This window comes from Micromys minutus, assembly GCF_963924665.1.
Source record: "Micromys minutus genome assembly, chromosome: 29".
In the NCBI taxonomy this organism is placed as follows: Eukaryota; Metazoa; Chordata; class Mammalia; order Rodentia; family Muridae; genus Micromys; species Micromys minutus.
Window position 1 is genome coordinate 26,565,708 of NC_137964.1, and position 15,975 is coordinate 26,581,682.

The following is a 15,975-nucleotide window of genomic DNA, read 5'->3' on the forward strand; positions in this document are numbered from 1 at the left end:
GGAAGCAGAAGCCGGTAGATCTATGTGAATTCCAGGCCTGCCTGATCTACACAGTAAGTTTTCAGGCCAGTCAGCAGGATACATATTAAGTCCCTGTCTCAAAAACAGACACAGACACAGACACACACACAGCGAGGGAGGAGAAGGGAGGGAGGCGCTGGTAAGATGGCTCAGTGGGTAAAGGCACATGGGCCTGATGTCCCCACATGGAGGTCATCTGACTATCACACCTGCACCACTATGCACCCAGTACCCCCACACTAAATAAAAGTAAGTATAAACCACAACAGAGTAAACATCAGCTAGGCTAGGGAGCAGCTGGATGGCAGAGTGCTTCCCTAACACATTAAAGAGCCTGGGATCAATTCCAAAAGCAAGGATAGCTGGGTGGTGAGAAAAGACCTCACACCCATGTCCTAAAAAAGATACAGTATGTCTTAATCCAGAAGAGAAGTGACAAGCAGGGTACACCTTGCATTACCAGCTTCTCTCAACACGTATGAATCAAGGCAACAACTATTCCAGGCAGGACTACACCAGGGTGTGACCACCTGACTCTCAGCAAGATAACCTCAGCAATAAAGACCATGTTTCAAAACTTGGTATCTCTATGAGTTTGAGGCTAGCCTGGTCTACATAGCAAGTTCCAGACTAGCCAAAACTATACAGTAGACCTCGTGCCCAAAAAACAAACAGGTAGTCAGTAGTGGTTCATACTCCTGATCTCAGCAAACAGGAGGCAGAGGCAGGTGGATCTCTCTGAGTTTAAAGCCAGCATGGTCTACAGGAGAATTTCCAAGAGAGTTAGGATTACACAGAGAAACCCTATCTCAAAAAACCATAAAACCAACCAAACAAAAACCAGTAATCAATGGCAGCTTTTCATACAGAACTTCATGCTCTTTGTATCAAAAAAATTTAACTTCACTGGTAAAAGTCAGAAAATGTCAGACCAGAAGGTGTTTTCCAAGAAGAAAAATGAAACAAGCTAAAATAGATAGCACATTAATCCTAACAAAAAGCCCAAAGAACTTTGCAAATTCTGGTCCTAGAACATCAGAACAGTTGACATGGTGTCAGTTGTAAATAACCTATTAACAGAGGTTAATAACCTATTAATAACCTATCTGTAAATACTATTAACAGAGAATTGTCTATTTCAGAGTCCTTCCTGAAAAGCAACTCATAGAATCAACAACTTTGTATTAAACTGACTTATCTATGGATGATCTGTAGTACAATCGAGATTTAATTCTCTGCTTTATTACTGAGTCTATGGTTAGGAATCAACACTTTATATAAAGTTACTCACCGTGGGCTGAGGCAGTCCTTTGTTGCTGTTCCGACCTCTGCAAAGATTAAATAGTGTTTTGTTAAATTCAATTTTTATTTTATTTAAAGAGAACATAAAATATAATCTTATAGTTCTACTCAAACACAGTATCAGACAGGCTGACTGTGAAAGGGGCCATCTAAGACAGTGTGACAGGAAATCTCAGTGGCTGTGTGCTACAAGGCCAAGGAGAGACTGCCACAAAGAGAGAAGACAAGACTATTGTTTCATCAATACCAAATCGGTGAAGCAGGTGGAATGCCAAATGCATTTAAGCCCAACTCTAGGGAGACAGAACAGGCAGCCTGCTCTACACAGTATTCCAGGACAGCCAGAGTTACTGAGTGAAACCTTGACCCTAAAAAATAAACAAAAACAAACGCATAACAGAAGAGTGAAGACAGCCTAGCTGGGTTTAGTGGTGCGTGGCTGCACTCACCCTTCAAAGGCTGAGGCAGTGAGATGCTGTGGTGTGGGCTCAGCCAGGGCTGTAGAGCCCACCTTGTCTCCCCATCCCACACTGAAGGACAATGGAACACAAAGCAGGAGCACTCTGAGAATCAAGGATCAACATAGCTGACCAACATCCAATCAGCTCATTTTTTTCCGTCTCTAAAAGCAGCTAAGTGTTTATAACTGAAGAAAAAAACTACTAAAAATAAGTTAAAACAGGGCTTTCCAGAAGGCTCAGAAGGTAAAGGCATGTGCCCAGGATCCACACGACAGAATCAACTTTTACAAACTGTCCTCTGACCACTACAAGTGTTCTATAACAAACAGACAGACAGACAGACAGACAGACAGACAGACACACACACACACACACACACACACACACACACACGGGGTGGGGGGGAAGGAGGGGAAGAGGGAGAGGGAGAGGGAGGGACAAGAAGAGAGAGGGAGAGAGAAAATGTTTTAAACATCATATAATTCTAAACACTTTTACTTCTAAATACTATGTGTCTCTGTCAAATGGCTGTAATTCCAGCTGAGGCAGTAGCAGTAGCTTCCTTATTTGAGGCTAGCCTGGGCTACAATGTCAAAATTCAGGAATTGTTCAACAATTCTTTTCCTTACCAACCTTCTCCCTTAGGATACAGTACACAAAACTCAGCTACCAGGCTAGGAATATAGCTCAGTGGTAGTGTATGCTTGCTTAATGTTTTTAAGCCCTAAACTCCGTTTCCAGCACTGCAGAGACAAACAAAACCCACATTAAACAACATAAAACCCTGCTATCAAATGGTGCCTTGTAATGATGGACTATTTTCTAGTGAAGTGAATCATAATAAACAATACCACTGTCCCTTTGTACTCTAGGAGATTGGTCCAAGAACCCATTAGAAGCAAAATTCAGTGACGCTCAAACCACTCATATGGTATTTACATGACCCACATACCTTGTTTAGTATTTAATAAACAGTCAAATGTAAATGCTATATATACACGCAACTCTTAAGAGAATGACAAGGGGAAAAAAAAACACACACACAAAAAAAAAAAAAAAAAAAAAAACCATGATGCACAGTCCTTGCTGGTACAGTCTTCCCCAGTCTTTTCAATCTACTGTTAGTTCAAGCTGCAAGTCTAGAACCTGTACAACTTAAGGCAAGGCTTCTTTTCTAAGGAAAAAAATGAGTTTCCCACAAATAACAAGGAATTGTACATTTCTGTTCCACACACTTGTGGAACAACACAACTGGAACCCCATTTTAAAGTTGTTGGGTTGTTTGTTTGTTTGTTTTTAAATGTATGTGTGCCTGCCTGTATATCTGTGCACCCTGTGCGTGCAGGGCCTGGAGGAGGACACAGAAAATTATAAGCAGCCATGTGAGTGCTGGAAAACAAACCAAGGTCCTCTCTACATGAGCAGCAAATGTTCTTAACCACTGAGCCTTCTGTCCAGCCCTTGAAATTCCATCTTAATACAGTAACCACACACTCTAATTGAGTCAAATTTGAAAATTCAACAAAGAGCTGAAAGCCTAGAGCAGGGCTGACAACACATGGCAGGCAGCCCACTACCCAGTCTCTCCACTCTCCAACTGTCTTCTTCACCTCACTCAGGAAAGCTTAGAATGGATGGACAACCTCTCACTTCTTTCAGACATTTTAGAACCCTATGCTTCACACATTGGAAAAATGTTCTTGGCACCTGGCAGAATGGCTCAACAGGTAAAGGCACTTGCCACCAAGCCTGACAACCTGCGTTTCATCCCCTGGACCACACAGTGAAAGAAGAACTCTCACAGGTTGTCCTCTAGCCTGTACATTACAGTCAGTAGTCATTTGGAAAGAAAAGGGGAAAAAAAAATCAAAAAGCCTAAAGAATTTGACTTCTAACTTGTCACAGATCTTGCTGTGAACCAAGTACAATGTTATGCATTGGACTTTTGATTAACCACCTGTTTTACAGTTGGTGGACGTGAGTGAACCTTGACCCAAACCACCCAACCCAGTTTATATGCAGCAAGTCCTGCTGCAACTAGGTACACCTAATCTACATCCAGGCTTTTGTTTCTGGGCTACTCTTAGGAATCACAACCCAAGAACTTCCTGGCATCCTTCAAACTTTACAATTAAAGCTTAAAAGGCAGGCCATCGTTTTATCCCTAGTACCACACAAAAAATCAGGTACAGTGCACACACTTGCAATCTTAGCACTAAAGAAGCAGGATCAGGAGTTCGAGGTTTAAAACACAAAGGTGGCTCAGTGGTAGAGGTGTACTTATACTTACTGTTCTCCCACTGGTCCCATTCTATCCTGGCAACAATGGAGTAGCTCAAAATTGCCTGTAACTCTAATATCAGGAGAATCTAACTCCCTCTTCTGGCCTTTGCAAACACTGCACACATATACGCAGACACTTAAAACACAAATCTCATAACAGAAAGTCTGGTAGTCCATGCCATTAATCCCAACACCGGGGAGGCAGAGGCAGGCAGATTTCTGTGGTTTCAAGGCCAACCTGGTCTACAGAGCAAGCTCCAGGAGAGCCAGGTTACACAGAGAAACCCTGTCTCAAAACAAATACAGAAACTACCCAAAAAACAACAATAAACAAAAACCAGAAGCAGTTCAAGGCCAGCCTCAGCTACAGGAGAGCTTGAGCCCAGCCTAGACTATATGAGAACCTATCTTTAAAAGAGCCACCTTCTCCTTTACGGTCTATCCAGGTAAATGGATAGAACTAGGAAAAAAATTTTTTTTAGTAAGGAAACCCAGACCCATGAAGACAAATGTCACATATCCTCTCTTATCTGAGGCATCTAGTTCCAAATCTTGAGATGTGAGTACACATTCTTGAGTAATTTCAGAAACCAGGAAAGTAAAAGGAACCATTGAGGCCAGGTGTAGTGGTGCACTCCTTTAATCCCAGAACTTAAAATGCCCAGGAAGGAGGATCTCTGTCATCAGGCTAGCCTGATCAACATAGTGAATCTGATGATAGCAGGGACCCTGCTACACAGAGACCCTGCCTCAAAAGACAAACAAAACAAAAAACAAACAAAAAGAACCATTAATGGGATGTGGGGAGGGAGCAAGAGATGGGCAGAGTAGGGAAATGGTAGAGGGATCTTTAGGGAGGTAAATATCAGGAGGAAAGAGGGCATTACACATATAGTTTCGATGAATTTTTCTCATCTGGGCTGACAACACTTTCTCCAAGAGCAAAAGGAATACTAACCAAAAAAAAAAAAAAAAAAAAAAAAAAACAAGAACAAAACCAAGACTCTACAGCCTATTGCTACCGCCCTTAGGTGACCCCCAGAGGTAGAAGATAAGTAAGTCTCTATTGCTAAAGACACCATGTACTTTAGAGACAGGACCCACAGAACCTGAGCTGGAACCAACCTCAATGCTCCCACCCTAAGGACTAGCTTTCACGGTGCCACCATGCAAGCTTACAGATGAGGCAAACAACCAGTAATCTAATTCTAATCGTACCCAGCTATGATGCCTATGAACCACAATGACCAGCATGACATGCTCACCCTAAGGGTACAGTAGTGGCACCCTTTGGCAGTAACCAACAATTCTCTAATCAGACTTAAGATCCACGCAGTAAGAGAAAAACCATGCTCTGGTATTGGAAACCTAGCCAACTATTCAGTACTAGTGAAGTTGTGTATTTTAGAGAACCTATAGTTCTTTACTAAAACAGAACCCATAACTCAACTCTAGAAATGTGTCCTTATACCCACAGTTAAGTGCAGTCCTCACCTCATCCAGAAAACTTCTCTTTTCGACAGGGACCAATACAGAAACATACAGCCAATCAAAATGAAGCATTATGGAGCCCAGAACCAGTGACTACATCTATAAAACACCCCAATACCTAAGGAACATTGCAGAAGAGAAGGCAGAAAGACTGTAAAAATCAAAGAATTAGGGAGTCTGTTGTGAGATTGTGTCTCCAGTAATGTCCCACATTCTGACCATATCACCTTTGGTTTGATGCAGAACTGCCCACCTGTAGCATCATGCTGGCTCTTAACACATTCAGACTTTGGGACCTGTAAACTTTCTCATTTTCCAAACAGAGGCTCAACATCAAACAAATACTAACTCTCAAACACAGTAAAGATGGACCAGCAAAATGTCTCAGCAGGTAAAGGTACTTACAGATGGCCTCAGTTTAATCCCCAGAACCCATATCATAGGAGAGAACTTACTCCCTCAAATCATCTTCTGACCTCCTTTAAGTACACGTGCCCACCCCCACCCCACTACCCTTAGCACACACACAAATACAAACAAATGTTCCAGACCAGCAACAGTAATTTTTTTACACTATCTCAAAAGGGTGAGGGGGGCAGTTTAGCAGTTAAGAGCACTTCCTGAGGGAGACAGAGTTCAGTTCCCTGGACCCATCAGGTGAGTCACAACCACCACAACACCAGCTCCAGGGCATCCATACCTCTCAGGCCTGGAATCATGTGCACATACTCATGTGCAGACACACACACACACACACACACCTATACACAAAACAATAAAAATTAAAATAATTCAAAATGCTGGCTGTATTAACATAAGAACACCTGCACATAAAATAACTTCTACACTGCTTCAGAGTAATAGGAAGGAGGAAACAGATGGTGTATGAAGCAAGACCAGCATGACTTGCTAAGTATTGAAGGTGTTCAAGGGTCATCATACCAGTCTGTCTACTTTTATGCAAATCCCTTAAAAACACCAAGTGCTACTACAGACGCTCACCCAGCACTCATATCAGGACAGAAAAACACATACACAAAAGATTCTAACCACCACTGGTCAGTTACCCTTGTCAGCTAAATCCAAAATGTGATCAATTCAACACACACACAAAAAAAAGATCTTATTAAGAAATAAATGTATGCTGGATGTCTCATATGGTAAAAGCACCTGCTGTCAACTCTGACAACCTGAGTTCAATCCCCCAGACCCACAGGTGGAAAGAAAACCACTCCAGAAGCTATCCTCTGACAGCCATACCACAGCATTTCCATGCACACGCCTGCTTGCCTGCATGCCCTCACACTAAATAATAAACAAACACATGGAAGGGAGTAGAGGGACTACAGAGCAGTCAAGGGCATTTGCTCTTGCAGAGGACCCAGGTCCAGCACCTACGTGGCAGCTCAACCTTCTGTAACTCTGGTCCCAGGAGATCAAACACCGACTTCCAGCCTCACTGTGCATCCATATGCACAAACGCACATTTAGAAAGAAAAACCAGAGAGAGTACACACTTTTAATCCCAGCACTTGAGAAGCAGAGCTAAGTGGATCTCTGAGTTTAAGAACAAGCTGGTTTATATGGGTAAGTCCTGGGCCAACCACAGGTACTTAATGAGATCTCCAGGAATAAAAAACAATCTAAAATCATGAAACTCCTAGGAAAAACAGCACTGTGACCTTGAATTCTTTGTTCTGTTTTGTTTTTTGAAACAGGATTTCACTGTGTGGGCCTGGCTGTCCTGGAACTCACTCTGTAAAACAGGATAATCTCAAACTCCCAGATCTGCCTGCCTCTGCCTCCTGAATGTTGAGATTAAAGGTGTGACTGTGAATTTTTAAATACAGCACCAAAGCATCAAGACTGGAGAGTCAGCCTTAGGGTGGTGACATGTGATATAGTCTCAGCTGCTTGGGAGACAGAGAAAAGAGCTCTTGAGCTCAGGAATTTAGCACCAGTTTGACAACATGCAATATGCCTCTTTAAGCCAACATTCAATATTGAAGAGGAGCTGTATATGAACTCTGTAATTCACTAACAAAAATATAACCAATAACCTACTTCAAAAACTGCAAAAACAAAATACCACCACCACCAAAACCCAGATGATCAATAATCAGTATAAAGATGTTCAAGATCAACTGAGAACACCTGATACTTTTCCAAGGAGCCAAGATGGGAGCAGATCCCAGCACTAACATTTGATGGCTCACAATTCCAGTTCTGGGGATCAAACGTCCTTTACTGGCCTCTGCAGACAACCATACACACAAATAAATCGTGAAATTAATCTAAAAACAAGATGTTCAAGCTGCATGTAATGGCATATCCCTGCAAACTCAGAATTCAGGAGGTGGAGTAAGAAAATCAGGAATTGAGGAGCATCTCTGCTATATAGTGAGTTTAAGAACATTCTGCATTCCATGAGATCCTGCCTCAAACAAATAGAAATAAAACATTCTCAGTATCACTCATTTTTAGGAAATGACTTCACACCCATTATGGGAGCTTATGTAGCTCAGGGATTGAGGTATTTCCCGTTCAGAAAGCTATGAATTATTTCCAGCACTGTCTCCAACAAATACCAGAAATTAGGGGAAAGCAGTGAGAAAATCAGAACCCTTGCATACCACTGGTAGGAAGGGAAGATGGTGTGCCACACTGGCTAGCATGGTGATTCCTTAAATCATTAAACACAGAAGTTGTTGAGACAGCTCATTGAATAAAGGCATCCCTGGAATCCATAAAAGTGAGTGGAAGGAGAGAACTGGCTCCACAAAGGTCCTCTGGCCTGTGTGCATACAAACATACAGTCTCTCTCTGTCTCTCTGACACACCCACATTAATCAAACAGAGAGTTGTTGGTCAGGTTCTTGAAATCACTCTGCTGCCACCAGAACTAGATAGTACAACTTTTACTAATAAAGGCAAAGATACTGCATACTTTGGATGCAGGACAAAGAAAGCGCACTGTGAGAGAGGCAGGAGCTTCCTTGCTAGCTGGCTAGCTTTCATAGCTCCTGAAGGTACTCACAAACTGCCCGGAAGAAAGACTTAACATCAACCTCAACATAATCTTAACCCTGAAGTGAACCCTACAAGTCACAAGACCAACCTACCAGTCAAGGTGAGCACACTGATACAACAATGGCATTATTTGGTGGGAGAAGGAAAGGAACCGCCTTTTACTTGGATCTAAGGCCTGTTCCCCAGGAGAATATTCATGCCTGTCTGATACCATAAAGCTACTCAAACGTCCACGGCTAGGAGAGTCACAGGCTGTACAGAGATAGTCTAGTTTTGTTTTCCAAGTGGACATGGTATCAAGCTACTCTGTCGATATTCTGTTCATCCCTACAGTTAGAGTTGCTCTCTGCCTTACTCAGAGGCAGAGAATAAGTGACTGCTGTGCGCTTGACCTGAAGCAAGACTTTGTGTGGATCACCCTTGCCACATTCAGACAGAACGAGACAAGGGAAGGCACAGGAGTTTAAGGCTAGAGTGTGCACACATGGCACAGCAGTTGTGCTCAAGAACTTAAGAAGCTGGGATTACCTGCACAAGAGTGGGCACACCCGTAATCCAGCACAGATGGGACATGGGATCCTAGGAGCCCAGCCGTCTTTGGGGGCTACTGGAAATGAGGTGGAGGAGGCGGATCCTGTCTTCAGTTCTGTAGTGCCCTTCCTGCAAAAGTAATTCCCAACCCACAGTCATGTAGGCAACTCTAATCAAAGTCAGCAGTCACCAAAAGCCAAACAAAATATAAGAAAATAAGAGGGTGATTGGTTGGGGAAAGGGGGATTAGCAGGAATGGATTTGGGTAAGAGAATTTTGGGAGTGGGGAACAACCAAAAGACACTGTGTACATCAATGAAATCAATAAAGTGCATTGTATACATCAATCAATCAATCAATTAATACTATCGTAAATGGGAGAAATTTAAATAGAATGACTACAAGATCTAGTAGTTCAACTGCTGGCATTTATCAAAGAACCTGACTGAAGCAGTGAATCAGAAGACAACTACACATCATGCCTGTCCACAGCAGTGTCACGTACCACAGAAAAGACCATTCCAACACACACTGATGGGTGAGTGATAAGACACAGGGATAACGTGACCCAAGTACAATAGAATGCTGTATTAATCATAAAAAAGAAACTCTCCAGAGCTAGAGATAGCTCAGTACTTAACTGCTCTTACACAGGATCTCACTCAGTTCAGTTCCCAGCTTACAGGTGCCTGTCACTCCAGCTCCAGGGGAAAGTGCCCTCTTCTGGCCTCCATGGGAACCTAAACTTATATGCATATAGCCCACAGATCCAATTCAGACACACAAATAACTTTAAATAAAAATAAATTTTACAACTCCATGAAGTTCTGGTTTATTACAACACAAAAGATTCTTGAAGGATGCTAAGCTAAAAAAGCTAATAGAAAAAACAAGTATTATACAACTGCATTGGGATCGTTCATTCACAATCATAGCAACAAAACATCAGAACATGATTCCCTGAACCAAATATAGAGAGAAAAAAAAAGAAACCACTGCTTACTGGGCATACAAAATTTCCTTGTGTTTAAAACTGATGCCAATAGGGCTGGAGAGATGGCTCAGTGATTAAGAACACTGACTGCTCTTCCAGAGGTCCTGAGTTTAAATCCCACAACCATCGATGGGATCTGATGCCCTCTTCTGGTGTGTCTAAAGACAGCTATAGTGTACATATATGTAATAAATAAACAAATCTTTAAAAAAATACCAATAGCAGTGATATAATTTAGGTGTAATATTTAACTTAAAAGTGATTAAAACTGGGGCTAAGTGGTTAAGAACTGGCTAACAGGTATGCATGTGGTACACATAGATATGCATACAGGCAAAATACCCATATACATAAATGTTTTTTAAAAAGAAAGAACTAGCCATTCTTTCAGAGAATCTGAGTTCAATACCCAGCACCCACATGGCAACTCTCAACTGTCTGTAACTCTAGGACCACAAGATCCAATACCTTCCTCTGACCTCAGAGAGCAACATGCATGCATTAGTACACAGACATACATGCAGGCAAAACATCCATAGACAGGAAATTTAATTTTTTTTAACTTGATGATTAAAATGGTTATGTGACAGTTGTGGTGCAAGACTTTATTTAATCCTAGCACTTGAAGCCAGCATGGTCTATAGCGTTCCAGGATAATGAGGACTACATGAAACCCTGTCTCAACCCTGACTCTCTCTCTCTCTCACACACACACACACACACACACACACACACACATTTAAAAAAAAAAAAAAAAAAGGCAGAGAACTAAAGTGACTAAGGGAAATTCAGGGCTGGATATGGGGACTCAAAAACAAAGAAGAAAAATAAATCTAAGCTGCTTAAAGGCACTAAGAGAAAATTGGCAAGCTCAAAAGAAATTAAATTCTAGTACGTTTGATGGGCACATGTGGGAAGAATTTGGAAAACCAATTTCTAACTCTGAGTTTAAGAACTGTCCTTCCAAGGTACAGATCTGGTCAAATCAGTATGTGACATGACAAGCAGACATGAGGACCTCAGCTCAGTTCCTAGCACTGGGTACAGAAATCGAGATGCAATGCCGGGTGTGGTGGTGCCCACCTTTGATCCCTGAACTCAGGAGGCAGAGGCAGTTGGATCTGTGTGAGTTCCAAACTAGCCTGCTCTATAGAGTGAGTTTCAGGTCAGCCAGGGGTCTGTAGAAAGACCCTATCTCCAAACAGAAAAAAGAAAAAAAGTGAGTGGTGAAGACACTCTAGCTCAACCACAGGGTCATTGAGACAGTTCAAAAATACAAGGTGTCAGGACCCCAGGATGATCTCCTATGCACACATATCCATACATGCATATCAAAATTATAAAAACAAAATACCATCCAATTGACAGTTAATGTGATGTCCTGCAAAACCACTGTGGTGCAGACTGTGGAGCTAAGGGCTACAAGCCAGGTATAAAGTGAGCCGACCTCACTCCAGTCATTCAGCAATCAGCACACATCAGTGCACCACACATAAACATGTACAGTGGTCCCCTAAGATTAGACAGCCTAAGAACTACAGGGCCCGTGCTATATGATTACACTCACTGTATGTTAGTACTATAAGACTCTCTAATAGCACAACTCCTTTATCTTCTTGTAATGCTGCCCAACTGTAAATACTAACAGCCAGCCCCTAGCTCCAAACCAGAACCAGACTTGCTACAAAGTATTGTCTAAAATATCCACTTTTCAATAAAAAAGTACAAAGCCCAGGAAATCATGATCTCACCAAATAAGCAGAAAAACAGGAAACACAAACTGCTTCTGTGACCCAAAGTACAGTTTAAAAAATAAAAACAAAGCAGTTGGGCACATCAGCCCCCAGCTACAATGCATGGCTTGGGAGGCTGAAGCAGGAAAAGCCACCAGGCAGCAGTGAATACACATGATAGAAAGACCCTGTATCTAAAACTAAAGGTAGCTGCTATAAACAGGACCAGCTGCAGTGTGATTACTTACAAGGCAGCATCAAAAAACTACACAAAGAAGTCACTGGAGACAGCAGAACTTCAACTCAGTGTTACAGTGCTTACCTGGGGAATGCTCAGCCTTGGTCAGGGAAAAGAAATAAAATCACAGGCAGTGAGATGTTTGTTCCAGTGGGTAAAATCAATTGTCATGCAACGTGATGACCTGAGTTTGAACCCAGGTACTGGTCAATTGTCCTGATCACTTCAAACACTTCTTGGCACCACCTGCCCTTACTTACACACACCTACACACAGTAACAATAAAAGTAGTAAGGAAAACAGATATTCGTTCCTTTAACCCCAGTGCTTGGAAGCTAGAGGATCGCTGTGTTCAAGGCCAGCCTAGTTCATATATGAAGCTCCAGGCAAAACAGTGCTCCATAGTGATCACCCTGCCATAAAATAAGTAATAAATAATAAATTGGCTGATTGACTTAATATGTGGGCTGAAAAAATGGCTCAGCAGTAGCACAAGCTGCCCTCCAAAAGGCCCTGAGTTCAATTCCCAGAACCCACTTGGCAACTCAGAACCATCTGTAACTCCACCTCCATGGGATCCAACACCCTTTCTAGCATCTGAGGGCTCAGCCTAACACACACACATTACTACACACACAGAAACATGCATAATTTTTTAAAAAGAAAAAAATTTTTCAAGATTAAAAAGCATAACTGACAGAAATTCACTAAAGGGGCTTAACAAACATCTGTAACAAGGCAAGACATAACTAATAAATTGTGAAACAACAGAGATTAGAAAACCTAAAGAAAGCCAGATGTGGTGGCATATACCATTAATCCCAGCATTCAGGAGGCAGACGTAGGGGAACTCTGTAGGCAGGGGAAACTGAGTTCTGCCTGTTCTACAAAAAAAAAAAAAAAAAAAAAAAAAAATTAAGCCAAAACAGACATTCTCACAAAACTTTTGAGAAGCTGGGGAGGTGACTTACTGTTCATTCTACAATACAGATTTCTACAGAGCTGGGCACCTGCAACCCTATCGCTATGCGGAAGGAGGTCACTGGCGATTGATTGTTCACTTTTGTTCACTGCCGGCATAGCTCCAGGTTTCCTGAGGATCTTGCCTCAAAGGAGTAAATCAGTTACAGGACTGGACACCAAATGTGCCCTATTGGTACACATGGGTACACATACACTATGCACTAAAAAAGTTCTTAATATATTGCTAGCAAAATAGAATCTCTTTTGTTTTTTTCCCCAGACAGGATTTCTCTTCCTGACTGTCCTAAAACTCTGTAGACATGCTGACCTCAAACTCACAGAGACCTGCCTACCTTCGCCTCCCGAATGCTGGGATTAAAGGTGTGTACCAATACCTGACCAAAAGAAACTCTTTAGAACTGGAACAAGCACTAAATGCTTATTTATTCTCCCTCCTTGACTCCAACACAAACCAAAAAGAAGCTAGGGAATGAGGTTTGTTTTTACTAGGTAAAAGTGCTCACCACGGGGCTGGAGAGATGGCTCAGCGGTGAAGAGCACTGACTGCTCTCCCAGAGGTCCTGAGTTCAATTCCCAGCAACCACATGGTGACGCACAACTATCTGTAAAGGGATCTGATGCCCTCTTCTAGTGTGTCTGAAGACAGCTACTCATATAAATAAGTAAATAAATAAATAAATATTAAAAAAAGAAAAGAAAAAGTGCTCACCACAAAATATATGGGCCTGGTTTCTGACACCTATCACCCACATAAAAGCCAAAAGCCAGGTACAGTGGAACCAGTCTGTATCCTGTACTGAGGAAGCAGAAAGGCAGATCCTCAGAACTCACTGGACAACCAGTCCAACCAACTGGTTTTGGTTAGCTCTAGGCTCAATGAGAAACAATGTCAGCAAACATCAGTCTCTGGCCTACAAATACCCAACCGCCATCCACCACACCCACCCAAACACAAATACACACAGAGTAAGTGAAAGTAAATGAGACCAAATTTGTACATGGCCTAGAAACATTGTCCATATACTCTGAGCGACCTCTAGATATGTACCTAGAAGTTGAAATCTAGGCAGTGCTTCTTCTGGGCTGCTTAGAGTAGTACATATTCAATATGTACATGGTTGTGGACACAGAGCTAGCTAGCTTACCCAGGTTCATTTCAAACCCATAGCATCCAAGTACTTGGAAGGACAGGTTTTACTTTGTTTTACATGGATCTCACTACCTAGTCCAGCAAAGCTTCAAACTCACTATGTGACCCTAAGAGTAGTTAAAGCCTCCCAAAGTCTTGGTGATCCTCCTGCCTCAGCCTCTGAAGTACTAGGATTACCTAACTGCACAACTAGGCCCAGCCTGACTTCTAAGGTTTTCTGATCTATTAGAGGGCTGAGCATATTTTGAGTTGTTAAATAAAGTCTACAATATAGTTTATGCAAATTATGATAAGTACGGACTAATCCTATTTCTCCTTCCTGTAAAGAAAAATATAGCTGTTAACAAGAAAAGACAGAGCTGGGAAAATGGCTCAATTAATAGAGTGCTTGCCCTACAAGCAAAAGACCAAAGTTTGGATATCAGAACCCATGTAAAAAGTTGGGCATGAGGGCATAATGCCAGCAGTGAAGAAATGCAGGCTGGTGAAAGGCCTACAATGGACAGTGATAGACCCTGTGTCTAAGCTCTAACAATGTGAGCAACACTTGACACTGTTCTAACCTCTGCCGGAGCACAAGGACCCACACATACACAAACACATATGTACACAGGAAAGAAGCAACTAAGCACACCATAAACATCTAATCAGAGCGCTTAGTTATCGTGAAGTGAGTCACTTCGCTCATCCTGGCTTGAGTTTACTATTAGCGAGTAACCCAGTAACTAAACTTTATTAAACACTTCCTCTCCATGTGAAGTTCTATCCAACAGGAAGAGCTAAGGGGTTCCATCCTGGGGTAAGAATTCACAAGGGGCAGAAGAACACAAGATTCTCCACACCTACGGTATAAAAACAGACCCACTGTTGTCCCAACAGAAGCCATGATGATGAAAATTTCATACAGCACACTGTTCAATATGGCAACCACTGGCCATAAGTAGCAGTGAGTGTTTGAGACAAGGCTGGCATGACATAGGAATTGTAATGTAAGTATTTCAGTTACTCTCATCTTGTGCTTCTTTTTGTATATATTGGTGTTTTGGCTGTGTCTGTGCATTAGTTACAGATGGTTGTGAGCTGTCATGTGGGCACTAGGAATTGAACTTGAGTCTTCTGAAAGAACACCCAATACTCTCAATTACTAAGCTTTTATTTTATGTTCCTTAAATACATGAATTTAGCTGGGATAGTATCTAACTTTCCCAGCACTCAGAAGGCAGAGGCAGGAGGATCTCCGAGTATGAAACCAGCTGGTCTACAGAATGAATTCCAAGAGAGCCCAAGCTATTCAAAGAAACCTCACCTTGAAAAGCCCAATAAACATGTATGCACATGTACAGGGGTGCACATGGAGGTCAAAGGATAATTGTCTGTTCTCTCTTCCCATCATGGGGGTGCTGCCTGGAACCCACTGAGGGCTTCAGGCAGCAAGCACCTTTCTTTACTAGCTGTAGCCATCTACAGAGCTGTATGCTAGCCCCTTCTTAGGGGTGTAAGGCAAGGCCCCACTATGGAGCCTAAGCTGTCTAAAGAGTTCAAAAGTTCTGTAAAGACAACACATTAGCTCCTCAACTGTCTCAATACCACAGATACACAAGTATCTCAACTACTTTTCTGCTGTCTGCACTGTTGTGGGACCTCAAAGGAGCCCTCATCTCACCTGCCCACTACTGTCCTCAAGACAGGACAAATTATTTCTGGGAAACAGAAATTACTGCAGAGAGGGGACTGCAACACATTATTTCCACAGTGAA

The 15,975-nt window shown here is 42.2% G+C and overlaps 1 protein-coding gene across 6 annotated transcripts in view; it reads right to left on the reverse strand.

The window, feature by feature from the left end:
• Positions 1–15,975, reverse strand: part of ATXN2 (ataxin 2) — an 86,922-nt gene that overhangs the window by 58,862 nt on the left and 12,085 nt on the right. For 5 of the 6 annotated variants that reach the window (XM_080940978.1, XM_080940976.1, XM_080940975.1 and 2 more), the window contains exon 2: positions 1,313–1,349. In XM_080940978.1, the coding sequence (XP_080797104.1) occupies positions 1,313–1,349 (37 nt within the window). Of the gene's footprint in view, positions 1–1,312; positions 1,350–9,116; positions 9,140–15,975 lie in introns of those variants that run through there. The other variant, XM_080940979.1, reaches the window with a different exon arrangement.